This window comes from Myotis brandtii, unplaced genomic scaffold (assembly GCF_000412655.1).
Source record: "Myotis brandtii unplaced genomic scaffold, ASM41265v1 scaffold182, whole genome shotgun sequence".
Classification (NCBI taxonomy): Eukaryota; Metazoa; Chordata; class Mammalia; order Chiroptera; family Vespertilionidae; genus Myotis; species Myotis brandtii.
This window is the reverse complement of record NW_005356751.1, coordinates 4,012,742-4,028,311: the sequence shown is the minus strand read 5'-3', so window position 1 is coordinate 4,028,311 and position 15,570 is coordinate 4,012,742. Positions and strand designations below refer to the sequence as shown.

General features: G+C 41.0%; 1 protein-coding gene across 1 annotated transcript in view; it reads right to left on the bottom strand.

Annotated features, from left to right (window-relative positions):
• The window catches only part of CEP152 (centrosomal protein 152kDa), a 100,959-nt gene that overhangs the window by 71,376 nt on the left and 14,013 nt on the right, over positions 1-15,570 (bottom strand). Inside the window, exons 3-8 of the mRNA XM_014537831.1 lie at positions 9,541-9,644; positions 9,245-9,317; positions 8,885-9,163; positions 7,461-7,629; positions 2,572-2,712; positions 895-1,034 (exon numbers count right to left, since the gene is read on the bottom strand). Coding sequence (XP_014393317.1) covers positions 895-1,034; positions 2,572-2,712; positions 7,461-7,629; positions 8,885-9,163; positions 9,245-9,317; positions 9,541-9,644 — 906 coding nt within the window. The remainder of the gene's footprint in view (positions 1-894; positions 1,035-2,571; positions 2,713-7,460; positions 7,630-8,884; positions 9,164-9,244; positions 9,318-9,540; positions 9,645-15,570) is intronic.

The window sequence follows — 15,570 nt, the reverse complement described above, 5'->3', positions numbered from 1 at the left end:
TACCCCCCAATCGCCGTCCCCTCTCTCTGTCCGCTGGCACCTGCCTTGGCTGGTCTGGTGCCACCCCTTGCTGGCCCTGCCCCCCGCCGACCAGTCGTTCTGCAATTCAGTCGATTTGTATATTAGGCTTTTATTATATAGGATGATCTAGTAAGAACTCTGAGTTCTGTGAGCCTCTCTAGAAAATTAATGGGACCCAACGAGGGCGTCGAGGGAACCACTGATTTACAGCCATTCAATCAGAAGTACAGGTAACAACCTCGGATTACAACTGGTGTCTAAAGTTGGTGCAGGCAGTGTCAGAATTGATGAATTCCTGGACACCCAGCTTGTGTCTGAGAATTGCCTGGTGTTGGTTTGGGAAGGAAAGCAGGGGAGACTTGGGAGAAGAAAACCTGTGAGCAGGGGCTTGGTAATCAAATAGCAGCGTGCCGTGGAAAGTTTTGTCCATGTACAAGTATCGAAAACAACAAACAGACTTGAGTGTGAGAGTTAGAGAAGAGACAGGCAAGGGATAGACATAATCAGAACTGTACTTTAGAAAGACTAACCAGATGGCCATAAGAGAGAATTCGGAGAAGGGATAAAAAAAAATAGAGACTAGTAAGAGACTTTTGCAATAGATAAAATCCCAAATTCAGGACTTGTGAACAGAAATGAGGAGACTCAACAGAATGTAGCAGATGAAGGGGAACAGAGAAGCTGGGGTTTCTTCCTGATGTCTGATGTACAGATGGCTGGGTAGATAGATGGGAGCACCATGCCTCCAAAGTAAGGAAAAGAATAGCAGGCTTGTGGTGGAAGAAAGTATGAACTTCCAAGTTCTTCTAAATTTAGTCCTACCATTCCAAAAGTTAAGTAACTAAATTTTTCATAAATAGTTCAAATACTTACCTGTTCTTCCTTGACTTTTAGTGCTTGTATTTGGGTCTCCAGCGCTTTGATTTGTGCTTCAAGCTGTATCTCTCTTTCTTTTCCATTCTGAAAGAGTTTCTGTGATTCTCGAAGGCTAAGGGCCAAACCATCCTTTTCATCTGGGACATTAAAAATGTTTATGGGAATAATATGTTACTGTAAAGGGACCCCAATTGTCACAATCTCTATCAAATATCAGATCTATATCACATATAAAAGTTGTTGCATTCAATTTAATTCAGATAATGAACTTTAGCTGATTTAGAGAAAACCAGAAAAGTTCCAAAAATGAATGCCTGAGTGACACCAAAAAAATTTAGACAACCAGAACCTCTTCCTTCAAAAATCTGATTGTATCCCTTTGGGCACTAAAAGATTTCCTAACAATGACTTCAGCATCTATTTATTTGAGAAGCTACACAGATATGACAAAACCGTTAATCAGGAAAGAAATCTGAGGGCCCAGCCAGCATGGCTGAGTGGTTGAGCTTCGAGGGAGCGGGCCTAAGGAGGTCATGGTTCGATTCCCGGTCAGGTTTTGGGCTCGATCCCCAGTGTGGGGCATGCACGAGGCAGCCTATCAATGATTCTCTCTCATCACTGATATTTCTATCTCTCCCTCTCCCTTCCTCTCTGAAATTAATAAAAATGTATTTTTTTTAAAAAGGAATCTGAAGACTAATTACGTTCTATACATACTTGCAATGAACTCTTAAATTCACCTAACCTTAAATTCTTCCCACATACTTTATATGATAGCCTACAAATGCTTCTCTCAAAATAAAATGTATGATCACTACAGAAAGATGCCTTTATCACTATCAATTAAGTTTGAAATGAGCTGGAGTGCAGTCACAAAATTATTCTATAAATGAAACGTTCAACATGGACCGAAACTACAGAAAGCACGAAGAGTAAGCAATTAGAGTTTGAATCTGTATTTACTTTGTGTGCTTTTCCCAGGTGTGGCTCCATGTTCTCCTTGGCACACCTGCAGGAGTTCAGGGTCACTGTCTCTTCCTTGGATTAAAGCAGTGGTTCTCAACCTTGGCTGCACATTAGAATCACTTGGGAATCTTTTTAAAATCCTGATTTCTGGGCCTCATCCTCCAGAAATTCTGTTTCTTTGTTATGAGGTGAGGCCACAACATTAGTAACAAAGAAACAGAATTTCCGGAGGATGGGGCCCAGAAATCAGGATTTTAAAAAGATTCCCAAGTGATTCTAATGTGCAGCCAAGGTTGAGAACCACTGGATTAAAATATGATGCTAATTTGTAGGCTCAGAAAATATCTTGCAAACTAATCCCAAGTCTCACTGGGTATTGTAACACTTCATCCAAGATAAATTCCTCAACCAATTTTCAGGACAGGATGCCATCAGCATAGTTAAATAATGTTCACTTATTCTAACAGCCTAACAGAAAGAAGAGGAGGAAGAAGTGGGGGGAAATGAGGACCTCAAAGCAGTCTGCTCTGGAGAGAAGTCATCCAAAGAAAGGTGTCACAGGCCTGGGTTTTGTTTCCTTCGGACTGACTCACTATGATCCCTCTGACCAAATACGTCAGCTCGCTGAGCTTCATATTTAAAATGAGGATCTTGGAAACAAGACATCTAAGCTCCAGCACACCTCATAAGTGACAGCTGTCATCTTACCTGTGATGATCAGAAGCTGGTGATTCAGATACCTGATCTGACGCTCACTTTCATTTAACTTTTCAACTAAATTGTCCAGTTGCCTCTCTTTTGCTTTGTTAAGAACCTGAAGTTGAATGATCTGCATATTTTCTGAAGAACCTGATTTGGAATGAAAGACAATTTATTAGATAAAAGCATACCAAAATATAAATCTGTGGTCATTTAGGGCAGTGTTTCCCCAAACTGTGGGTACTACTCATCGGAGTATCATGAAAACAATTCAGTGAACTGTGGCTAGCATTTCTTAAAGAAACAAAAAACATAGACTATAATAGAACATATCAGAGTCCATCATGTAGTACAAATGAGTACTATTTTGTGATTTTGTGGAACGTGTGTTTTAGTTACATACACTTATTTACCTAGATAAGTATTGTAGACCCCATCACATTGTACAAAATGTACTTCTTACTGTGCTCACTGCCAGAAAAGTTTGAAATGTCACTAGTTTATAGAGTATAACCCTTCATCACTACCCTTTTGGCTAATTAAAAATAAATATATACGAAAATGTGCCAGGCTATGCAATAAACCTGACAGGCTCAGGGGAACACACGGCAGGCTGACAAGCTCTGTGACCAAAAGTAACCACACAGATGATCTGGTCACATCCTAACTGGGCAGGTCACGGTGGGCAGTCACGTCCCAGTCTATGGCATCATTGGTAGAGGTCAATCTTTACCTTAAGGAAACCCTGTCCATTGTTCTGATACATCCAGGACAACAAGGCTTTGAAATAACAAAGTAATTTTCTTTTCCTACCCCTCGAAGTATAACTGCAGGCACCAGAGCGCAAGACCATAGAACCCTATTGCTATCTTGTCCTCCATAGGCCATCTCTATGTGCTGCAAATTTAATTAACTACCCCGTACCCACCAGGTAAAAGTATGTGTTTCTCCATTTTGCCTCTTATCCAATGCTAGAGTTCTTCCTGCTATGCTTTCTCCCAGCCCCTTAACCTACCAGCACTGGATTTCATCCTCCTTCCTTATGTCTTCTTCTTTGATTCTAATGCATAAAATAAGCTGCAAAGCTGCCATTCTCGGAGCATATGTTCCCCGGCAGTGCCATCAGTTGGCTCAAATAAACTCATAAAAATTTTCTACAGGTTTGGACATTTCTTACATTGACACCATTACAATGGAATAGAGTTCTATGACCTCATAAAATTGAAAAATAAGTACATCAGCTTCTATAAAACCACTTTTTAAAAACATTTCTAGATATCCTCCTCAAAATATCTACACTAATAAAAGAGAAACATGGTAATTGGCGTATGACCGCTACCCTTCCCATTGGCTAATCAGCATATCCTTATGCAAATTAACTGTCAGCCAAGATGGCGGCCGGCAGCCAGGCAGCTGGAAGCGAACATGAGGCTTCCTTGCTTCAGTGACTGCAGACTCCAACGTTCCCCGCCTCACTTGCCAGCCTCTGAGTTGCAACTCTAAGCAACTATGTACTATGTTGCAAATAAGAAGCTAAACAAAACCCTAGAAACCAGCTTTCAGCCTGCCGGGATCTCAGAGCTGAAGTTATACATTGTTTCGATTATAGAATGGCAAACAAACCAGATACGAAGCCTCAGAGCTAGAGCCAGAGCTAAAGCTGGCCCAGAATAAAATAAAAAAAGAGAAAAAAAAGGAGCGGTTGGGAGCTTCAGTCAACAACCGCCAGCCTGAAAGCAGCCCTCAGCCCCTCACCCAGACTGGCCAGGCACCCCAGTGGGGACCCCCACCCTGAAGGGGGTGTGACCAGCGGCAAACAGCAATCATCCCCTCATCCAGGCTGGCCAGGCACCCCAGTGGGGACCCCCACCCTGAAGGGGGTGTGACCAGCTGCAAACAGCCATCATCCCCTCATCCAGGCTGGCCAGGCACCCCAGTGGGGACCCCCACCCTGAAGGGGGTGTGACCAGCTGCAAACAGCCATCATCCCCTCATCCAGGCTGGCCAGGCACCCCAGTGGGGACCCCCACCCTGAAGGGTGTGTGACCAGCTGCAAACAGCCATCATCCCCTCATCCAGGCTGGCCAGGCACCCCAGTGGGGACCCCCACCGCTCCCCAACCCCCTGATCGGCCCTGCTCTGTGCATGACAGGGGGGAGCTCCCCAACCCTCTGATCAACCCTGCTCTGTGTGTGACAGGATACAGAGCCCCAACCCCCCCTGATGGGCCCTGCTCTGTGAGTGACAGGGGGCAGCGCCCCAACCCCCTGATCGGCCTTGCTCTGTGCATGACAGGGGGTGCTGCCGCAACCTCCCCATCGACCCTGCCTTGAGTGTGACAGGGGGCGGGGCCCCAACCCCCCAATCGGCCCTACCCTGAGCGTGACTGAGGGTGGCATCGCAACCTCCCGATCCGCCCTGCTCTGTGCATGACAGGGGGCAGCGCCCCAACTCCCCAATCGGCCTTGCTCTGAGCCCGACCAGGGGCTGCACCTAGGGATTGGGCCTGCCCTCTGCCACCTGAGAGCAGGCCTAAGCCAGCAGGTGGTTATCTCCCGAGGGGTCCCAGACTTCGAGAGGGCACAGGCCGGGCTGGGGGATCGCCCCCCCCCCACCCGAGTGCACAAATTTTTGTGCACCGGGCCTCTAGTCTATTATAAGCAGGAGTGGGGATTACATAGTATTCATGTTTATGCTGGCACATAACTGCTGAATTAATAAAGTAATGAATAGATTAATAAAGGATTTCGAGGACTTCTTTCACAAATAATTAAAGTCACATTAGGGAGCACTTTAAAATGATTGGGGGGTGTGGGGGATTCACAGGAAAATAATGCTTAAACTACATAATGACAAATGCATTTTCTACTAGACCACTGCTCCTACTTGCTAGCAAACAAAGCAGGCCTCTTTTTAAAAAGAGATATGGTTAAACCTCCCCCCCCGACCCCAAAAAAAAACAACAAAAAACTGAAGACTGAAAACTTTGTTAGAAGTTAAATTTCTCTCCAGCCTTAGAGGAGGGCTAGCCCAGGGGTAAACACAGTGTACAAGCCACACCTCTCTCCAAGGTCATCTTTTTAAACAACTGTTTCTAAGAAGCCGCAGTCACTAAACCTGGCTCTGCCATTAAGTTACTCAGTTAACCTCCAAACGTCAAATTTAGGCACATGTGTAACTGATGTAAACAAAAAATAAATCAACTTGACAAAATGCAGATTAAGAAAATGATAAAAGGTTATATATGCAGAACTGAAGGCGTCTACACCTCAGGCCCCTGTGGTGGTGCTAATGGACACATCCCCAAACCAGTTCTGCCACTCACTGTCCACTTCCGCATCTCTTCACGCCACGCCACAGTGGCATAAACAAAGAGGGGCCACCCCCATTGCCGGGGGCCGGTCCATCCTTGCTGCTTGACACAGTCGCTGCAGGGAAGAAACATCTGCACAGCGTATGTTTCAAGGGACCTGGCATATATAGCATATTGTTCTTGATATGTTTGCTCTCCTTAGTGCCATGTGTTTTAACCAGGGTCACCTCTCCGAGAAAGGTTGTTTCCCCAGGTGGGGCTTTTTCCCCGGGGTTGGGGAGGGGATACAACCCCTTAACTAAGTGCCAGGCGGGTAGTTAAGCTACATAATCTTTACTCCCTGGAATGGAGATAAGAAACGCCCTAACCTTTGTAATAGAAATTGACAGGATTAAAATCGGCTGGTATAAATATAGATGTAACAAGACAATAAACATCAGATCCTGATCAGATCCTAACCAGAACTTCGCTGGAGATCCCGACCAGAACTTTGGCTGGAGATCCTGGCTAGAGGTCCTGACGAGGCTGCTGATCAACTGAAGGCTGTCTCCGTGTCATTCCTTCTTCGCCGACTCCGTCCACACCTTTGGGGACCCCTGGACCCGCTGGGGTTGGACCCCAGCACCCCATGTTTGCTTTGACTCCTCGAGAGCCTGTGAGTCTGGAGCCTGAGCCTATATGGAGTTAGAGCCTGAAGGCTAGCTTTCCCTTTGGCTGTAGCCCAGGAAACCTACACTATGCAATATGACTCCCTTCCCCTACCAGCCCATTTCTTAAATGTAAGACAAACAAACAAAAAACTTGCTGTCACACCCTAGAATCACTATGGTTCTTCAAGTGCACAACAATTAGCTTTTTCACATGCCCGAGGGTAGACAATGCAAGTTGAATGTATGACAACACAAATTCAGGTCAGTCTAAGTAAACGTTTTGATTTTTGGTTTTGGGTATTTTATCTCCTCAAAATGCTCTCATAGCTACTTTTCTCATTTTCATATTTATACATATACAATCCAAAAAAAAAATGTTGGTAAGTGCCACAGGACTAAACCTGAGATAGGAGTCCAGTTTCAATTCTGAACATAAAGTAATTTATATCAGAGTTGTCTAATTATTACATTAAAATTTTAAAAATCAAAAGGAAAAATTAAGATGATAATGGCTGATTTACTAAATTACATTTCTATATAACAAAAAATCTAGAATAAAGGGAAAACTATATTTCTTTTTCCAAATTAGACTTCAGTTAGAAATCCATAAAACTAATGAAAAATCTGAACCAATTACAATGACTCAAATGTAAAATTGAGAAAATTTTATGTTTGTTTTTATTATGGAAAATTTCAAATATATAAGAAGGTAGAAAAAAGAGCGCAAAGAATCCCATCACCATATTATTTGAAGTAAATCCTAGACTTCATATCAGTTTATTCATAAATACTTCAGCTATATCACCAACAATAAGGGTTCTTTTTAAAAACCAACCACAATTCAATCACCATATTTAAAAAAAGAAATAATTCTTGAACATGCATAACGTGTTTAACATTCTCCAATCATTAAAAAATATAAACCCGATACATACTTTCATTAGCTCCTAAGAATTGTTGTTGCAGGCCTTCAAATGTGTCACCTCCTGCTATCTCCTGGGCTGGTGAGTCACTGTGCTGAGCAGGAGACTGGTAAGGTTTATATACCACTGTATACGGCGGTTCCAACACTTGACAACTGGGAGCTTGTGATGCACCGAATTGCTATTATAAGATGATAAATGAAATTGACAATTAGGATTTGGCCTTTTCCTCAAAAATTACCTGAATCACCTTAATTTTGTTACAAAACTTAATTGTGGTACAATTAAAATTTTATACAGACATCTTTGCTTTAAAATAACTTATTGTTATTTAACACTGAAAGTCTATGAAATATAATTTCTCACGTCTTAATTGGACTTTTGAGCTTATAACAGGCCAATCCCATAAATAACACAGGAGAATTCTAACAAGACTGCATAGAAATATTTAAGAATGATTTAGATGATGCCAACATCCTGGGAACACAAAAATACACATATCCAAGAACATGTAATACAATGCTTCATATGTAATAAATATTCAATAACTTTTGTGGAATGAATACTATTCTACAGAGACAGAAGAGAAAATGACACTTTAAAAGAAAAAAAAATCATCCTGTCATTGGGGGACACAGAATAGATACTGGCAAAATGAGGCATTCATTATCATTAAGAAAGTCTAAGAAATAGCTAACTATATCCTAAGGTCTTACTTCATTAAACTTTGACAGGGTTAAGTAAAAAAAAATAAAAAAATAATTTTCCTTAACATTCATCCCATCTACTGCCATTATTATCACAAAACAGGTATCAGCTTTGAAGTGTTTGACCTAAAATGTGTTATAAGGGTGGTCACGATAATTAAATAAATAGATTTACTGCTTTAAAACTGTATCAGCTTTGGCCAGGTAGCTCAGTTGGTTAGCGCATCATCCCAATATGACAAGGTTGTGGGTTCAATCCCAGGTCAGGGCACACACAAGAATCAACCAATAAATGCATAAATAAGTTGAATAACAAATTGATGTCTTGCTTTCTCTCTCCGTTCCTCTCTCTAAAATCAATATATTAAAAAAAATAAAAAGCTATATCAAGATATCTGAACATAGCTTCTCACTAAAGCATAGTGAAGTGGTAGAAGCCTGAAACAGCAGTAAATGAGGAATAGTATTCTTTGACAAGCTTAATTCTTAATGTTTAATTAACTGTCTCCATAAAGCCTCTATGATATTTCAAAATTCTGACTTAAGATCATGATTTCGTTAGATTGTAAACAGAAACCAGCATGACTAATTCAGCATGAGCCTGAATAAATGCACTCTCAAAATTGTTTATACTTATAAATCTTATCCTTGTACTTATATACATTCCTTAAACAGACACGTGTGTGGGCACATTTAAGCAAATTCTTAAAAGTCAAGTTCTTATAATACCTGAAAATGATTCCTTTGAGGATCTGAAAATTTAATTACATTGGCTGGCTGATTATTAAATTCCTGCTTCTGACCATTGGTAAATGGCCTAAAGTCTTCAGGAAGGTGATATAAATCAGTCTGTTCATATTTACTCGGAGGACTGTAACCCCTTCCGCCTTCATCTCCACCTTCTTCGGGATGGTACCCAGGATGCTGCTCTTCACTCTTACTTGGATTCTCTTCCCAGCCATTGCCGATTTTCTCTCCCATGTATATATCCCGAATCTCATTATAGTCCTATTAGATAACATGAGTAAGACAAAAGCACTAAGATCTAGTCCCACCCTCATCAAAATCATTATCACACCAGATACTCACGTTTGCACTTTTAGATTTAGGCAGCACCTGATGGTCATTCCAGTTTATCTCCAATTGCTCAGAAGGATGAGGTCTTGAGAAAAATCAACATTTTGGTTTAGAGCTTATCATTTATTTGGACGCAGCTATCACAAAGAACCCCAAGATTTTAACATGTTTTCCCTCCAACCTTTACCTACAAGCTTAAGAATTAGTCCACAATTTTATAATCACATACATTGTTATAACCTGCAGAGAATCAAAAGACGGACACTTACAGAATGCAATACACATATGAAGATGCTTCGCGCCCTTACCGTCCCTCTGTGTCGTCCTCGCTGCAGTCCGAGGAGTGGAGCTCAGGGGAGGACAGGTCGTCATCCAGCATATCATGGGGCAGGTCTGTGAGTAACTGCTGCAACTGAGACGGGAGAGTCGGCGTCAATAGCACACTGACTTAGATCAAGATGCCAAACCAAAGCTGCCCTGGAACGAGTGATCAACTGCAGAAGTCAAAGAAGTTCCTAATTTCTACATTTAATAATGTCATCAATTCCTCACCAATTACTTTCACCATTTCACTTGGGGAAAAGGGAATAGATCAGTTCAGGATTTCTATTAGAAGGCTTTATTTTTTTCTACAAAGGTTTTAGATTTAAACACACATAACATTGCATTAGAACTTAAAAACTTCTTTCTGGAAACACAGCACGTCGTAATAAGGGTACAACCACTATTATGTTATCGCAGGGTAGATGTGAGTCTCAGAATCCTATTCTACCAGAAACCAGGCCTTGGGGACTTGATTACCAGACTTCCTGCAGGAAATCTGAACTGCCAGACTGGCTTTGCCCAGGTGGTGAGAACAGCAGAAAAAGAAGCAGGTGGCCTAGAAGCCCTTATTAAAAGCTCTAAAAATGTGGCAAAAACCTCCTAGGGAGTGATTAATTAGTAGACAGCCATCTAATCCCAATGATGAAAAGATATGCAATATTCAGCTGTTGTAAAACAGTTGAGTAAAAAGAGATGTAAGATTCAGGTTTCTACAGGTTGCACTCTCAAAAGCGTAACTCGAAAACTAACAATAAAAGCATCTGACTTTGATCTCCAATTTTTTTTTCTAGAAAACTCTTATCTTTAGCATTCTCACTATAAAAACTAGATATAGAATAAATTCATTTAAGTTTCCAGATAAACTGTGATAAAGAGATGAATGGTCTAATCTGTTGAATTTTAATATCTATCAGTAAATGTTTTTCCTCAAATCCCAATACATTATCAAATCCCAAAGTAACTGTAACAGATTCAAATACTATATTACTAAATAGTTAAAAGACTGTTTATGATGCCTTCTCTTTCAAATTAAGCACCAGTTAAATAAATAAGTTGACTGAGGCCCTCCACAGTACATAAATCAATCCCATAAAATTATGCAATGAGTAAAATTTAAAGATATTAAATACTCTGTGTAAAACCCTGGAGGAAGAAAATGAAACATTTCTTAGCCTATGACAGATTTTCCCCACTTTATCATTATAATAAAAAATAAAGTGTAGTTATAAAACATATCTGAGAATTACATTTATAATAAAAAAAACTTTCATAAACTAAATACATATGGTAAAAGTTAAATAAAAATATTTTAAGAAAGGTCTGAAAGGTATGCTCCAATTGTTAAGTTCGTTTTGGTGAAATCAAACTTGGAAATGGAAAATAGGTGTGTGCGGTGGGAAGGGAGGTATACTTCCTCACTCCCTTATATATTTCTAATATTCACTGGATAACTTTTTTAAAAAAAGATTTTCTCAATGCATTTGGTTCTTTACAAATATTCTTACATTAGAGAAAAATATTCTATTCAATGACAAGTTATCTTCATTTGAAAATTTATTTGACACTAATATAAATAAGGCAGGCCTTGACTGATTGGCCACCTGCCCGTGCAAGGTTATTGAAAAATCATTTTGAGAGTCAGCCATCTCAGAGCTGATCCAAAGATATAAATAATAAGAAACACAAAAGAGACAATACTAAAAACCAAACAGAATATATCAAAATGTTAGTATATTACATGTGAGCCTCAAGTGAAAAATAAAGTGATTTTACAAACACAAAATTTACTAAGAAGAAAAAAAACATCTATGAAGTCTTTTTAAATAGTCTAACCTGTTATGTCGATAATTTTGTATCACTGCTTTAAGGAAAAAGACTATGCCCACACATTATACAGGGGAAAAATAACAAATAAATATTTTATACTTACATCAAGTAAGGACTCCTGTACAGAAAGAATACTGTCTTCTAAATCTTCAGTGAGGTTCAAGTACATAGCCTTATAATTCAGGGGAAGTTTGACAGAGACATCTGAACAGTACATTTTCCCCTCACAAAGATAGAAAAAGCTATGCAATAATTAAGGAGCTCTTGTAACTTTCTTTGTGACACCACAGGTGTAACTGAAAAAGCATTAACAAAATTGGTATCTATGAAGAAAATTTAATTGAGTATAAAAAATAAGTTCTGAATGTTTCTGGATCAGTAAGTAAACTTATCAATCAGCAAAATCATCCCTGTAGTATTTAATGCCTTATAAACTATTTTTTTTATATAAGCTAACATTTGAAATCATTTCCTTCACCTTCAGAAACGTTCTCCATTAAAGTTTTTTGGCATAGCTGGGGCATATTCCCTTGACTTCCACAACTTTTAGGGCAGAGAGAAGCTAAATGAGGTGAGTCCTCATTCAGGTACAAAATCCCACCCCAAGGCTTCCAAAGTGTACCCTTCTTCTTACCAGGTTGGCCCCAGGCCAGATACAGGCAGTGCCTGACCTTGGCTTGCATGAGAGCCCCACCCTAAGAGACCCCAGAACCAACACACCTGGTGGCCAGCTTCAGAGCACACCAGAGCACCACCCAATTAGTGCCACAGATGACATACCCAAAGGGTGGACTCATTGGGCACCAGAACCCCACTAAAGCAAATCCACAACAGTTTGTCCACTACAATCACTGCCAGTCCTCACAGACAGACAGCCTAAGCATCAATCCTATTCACTGATGTGCCAACAGCAATCAAGGCTCAACTACAACAGGAGGGCACACACAACTGACTCAGGGAAAATCCTGGAGCACCAAGCTCAGGTAAATAGGGAGATTGCACCACTGCTACATAAGGCCACTCTGCCAAGACTGAGAGATGTAGTAGCTCTTCCTAATAAACATAAACCTAGAGAGACAGCCAAAATGAGACAAAAAGCATGTACCAAATAAAAGAACAGGACAAAACTAAAAAAAAAAAAAAAATGGAGGCAAGCAATCTGCCAGATGCAGAGTTTAAAACACTGGTTATAAGGATGCTCAATGAGCTTAGGGGAAGAATAAATGATCTCAGTGAAAACTTTAACAAAGAGATAGGGAATAAAAAATAACCAGTCAGAAATGAGGGATAAAATAACTGAAATGAAGACTACATTACTTGGAGTCAACATCAAATTACATGAAGCAGAGGATCAATTCAGTGATTTGGAAGACTAGGTAGAAGAAAAGACTCCATCGAAACAAACCAAAAAAAAGGATTAAAAAAAAAGAGGATAGTTTAAGGAACCTCTTGGACAACATCAAGCATAACAACAATCACATCATGGGGGTACCAAAAGGAGAAGATATAGAGCTGGGGACTGAAAATCTATTTGAAGAAATAACAATGGAAAACTTCCCTAACCTGGCAAAGGAAATTGACACACAAGTCCAGGAAGTAGAGAGGGTCACAAACAAGATGAACCTAAAGAGGCCCATACCCAGACACAGCATAATTTAAATCCCAAAGTTTAAAAACAAAGAGAGAATCTTAAAAGAGAAAAGTAGTTGTTACCTACAAGGAAGCTCCCATAAAACTGATTTCTCAACAGAAACTTTGCAGGCTAGAAGAGATTAGCATGAAATATTCAACATGATGAAAAGCAAGGACTTACACCAAGATTACTCTACCCAGCAAGGTTATCATTTAGAGATAAAGAACTTCCCAGACAAGAAAAGCCTGAAGGAATTTATCACTGCCAAACCAGTATTACAAGAATTGTTAAAGAGACTTCTTGAAGAAGAGAAAGAAAAAAATAAAAAATATGAATAAGAAAATAATGCAGAAAAAAATTCTCACTGACCCTAATAAAAGCAGCAGATAAAAGCAGTGGATCAACCAACACTAAAGCTAGTACAAAGGTTAAAAGGCAAAAGTAGAAAGATCATGCATAATTACAACAGTAAATCAAGGGACATATACACACATATACACACCCACACAAAAGAAGTAAAAAATAATGACAAAAACATAAACATGGAGGGAGTGAAAAAAAATGGTAGTCATTATAGAATGTGTTCGAACTTGAGCAGACATCAACATAAAATAGACTGCTATATACATATAGCATGGTATATATGCAGCACATTGTAACCACAAACCAAAAATCTACAAAAGATATACAAGAAATAAAGAGAAAGGAATTCAAAAACAACACTAGAGAAAGTTATCAACATATAAGAAAAAAGAACAAGAGATTAAGAAATGAGCCAAGAGCTATAAAACCAATCAAAAAACAATTAATAAAATGGCAATAACTATATATCTATCAATAATTACTTTAAATGCAAATGGATTAAATACTCCAATCAAAGGATGAATGGATAAAGACATGGTACATATATACAATGGAATATTACTCAACCATAAAAGATAATGTAATCTTACCATTTGCCAAAACATGAGGGTATTATGCTACGTGAAGTAAGTCAGACAAAGACAAATACCATATGATTTCACTTATATGTGGAATCTAAAGAACAAAATAAGAAAACAAAACAAAAACAAACTTACAGATACAGAGAACAGGCTGATGGTTGCCAGAGGGGAGAATGGTTGGGGGACTGGGTGAAAAGGGTAAAGGAATTAAGAAGTACAAATTGGCCCAGTCAGCTTGGCTCAGTGATTAAGCATTGACCTATGAACCAGGAGGTCATGGTTCCATTCCTGGTCAGGGCACATGCCTGGGTTTCGGGCTTGATCCCCAGTGTGGGGCATGCAGGAGGCAGCCGATCATTGATTCTCTCTCATTATTGATGTTTCTATCTCTCTCCTCCTCTCCCTTCCTCTCTGAAATCAATAAAAATATATTTTTTTAAAAAGTACAAATGAGAGAAACCAAGATGACGGCATAGGTAAACACCGGAGTTTGCTGCCTCGCACAACCACTTCAAAAATACAACTAAAAGACGGAACGGACATCACCCAGAACCACAGGAAGGCTGGCTGAGTGGAAGTTCTACAACTAGAAGGAAAGAGAATAGCATACCGAGACTCAGAGGAGGCGCAGTGCTGAAGTAAAATACTAAGGTACAGAGGCACACATGGAGCGGGCTGGCGGCTGAGGGCGAGGTTGTCTTTCTCAATCGGGAAGGAGTCTCAGGCTCTGAGCTCCAGTTCCGGACGAGTCTCTGGGGACCCAGAATCATACGGGAGAAGCAGGACTGTCTGGCATTGTCGGAATTCGAGGGCAGCTTTCTCTCGGAGGTACTTGCAGCAATTGCTGGGACACTGAGAAGTGGGGCCTCTGAAGACAGGACTGAGAGCAGCCATAATTGCTCACTCCGCCCACCCTGTTGATCCCCTGGGACCCGCCCCGCCCAAGCCTTGCACGGAGGTGTTTGCTGGATGGCCTCAGGCAGAGGCTAGATTAGCACCTCCCTTGAGATCCAGGACAGAAGCTCTCCCACTGCAGACATGCAGTAAAATACTAAGGTACAGAGGCACACATGGAGCGGGCTGGCGGCTGAGGGCGAGGTTGTCTTTCTCAATCGGGAAGGAGTCTCAGGCTCTGAGCTCCAGTTCCGGACGAGTCTCTGGGGACCCAGAATCATACGGGAGAAGCAGGACTGTCTGGCATTGTCGGAATTCGAGGGCAGCTTTCTCTCGGAGGTACTTGCAGCAATTGCTGGGACACTGAGAAGTGGGGCCTCTGAAGACAGGACTGAGAGCAGCCATAATTGCTCACTCCGCCCACCCTGTTGATCCCCTGGGACCCGCCCCGCCCAAGCCTTGCACGGAGGTGTTTGCTGGATGGCCTCAGGCAGAGGCTAGATTAGCACCTCCCTTGAGATCCAGGACAGAAGCTCTCCCACTGCAGACATGCTGGGGTCCAACCCCAGCAGGTCCAGGGGTCCCCAAAGGTGTGGACGGAGTCGGCGAAGAAGGAATGACACGGAGACAGCCTTCAGTTGATCAGCAGCCTAGTCAGGACCTCTAGCCAGGATCTCCAGCCAAAGTTCTGGTCGGAGTTCTGGTTAGGAACTGAT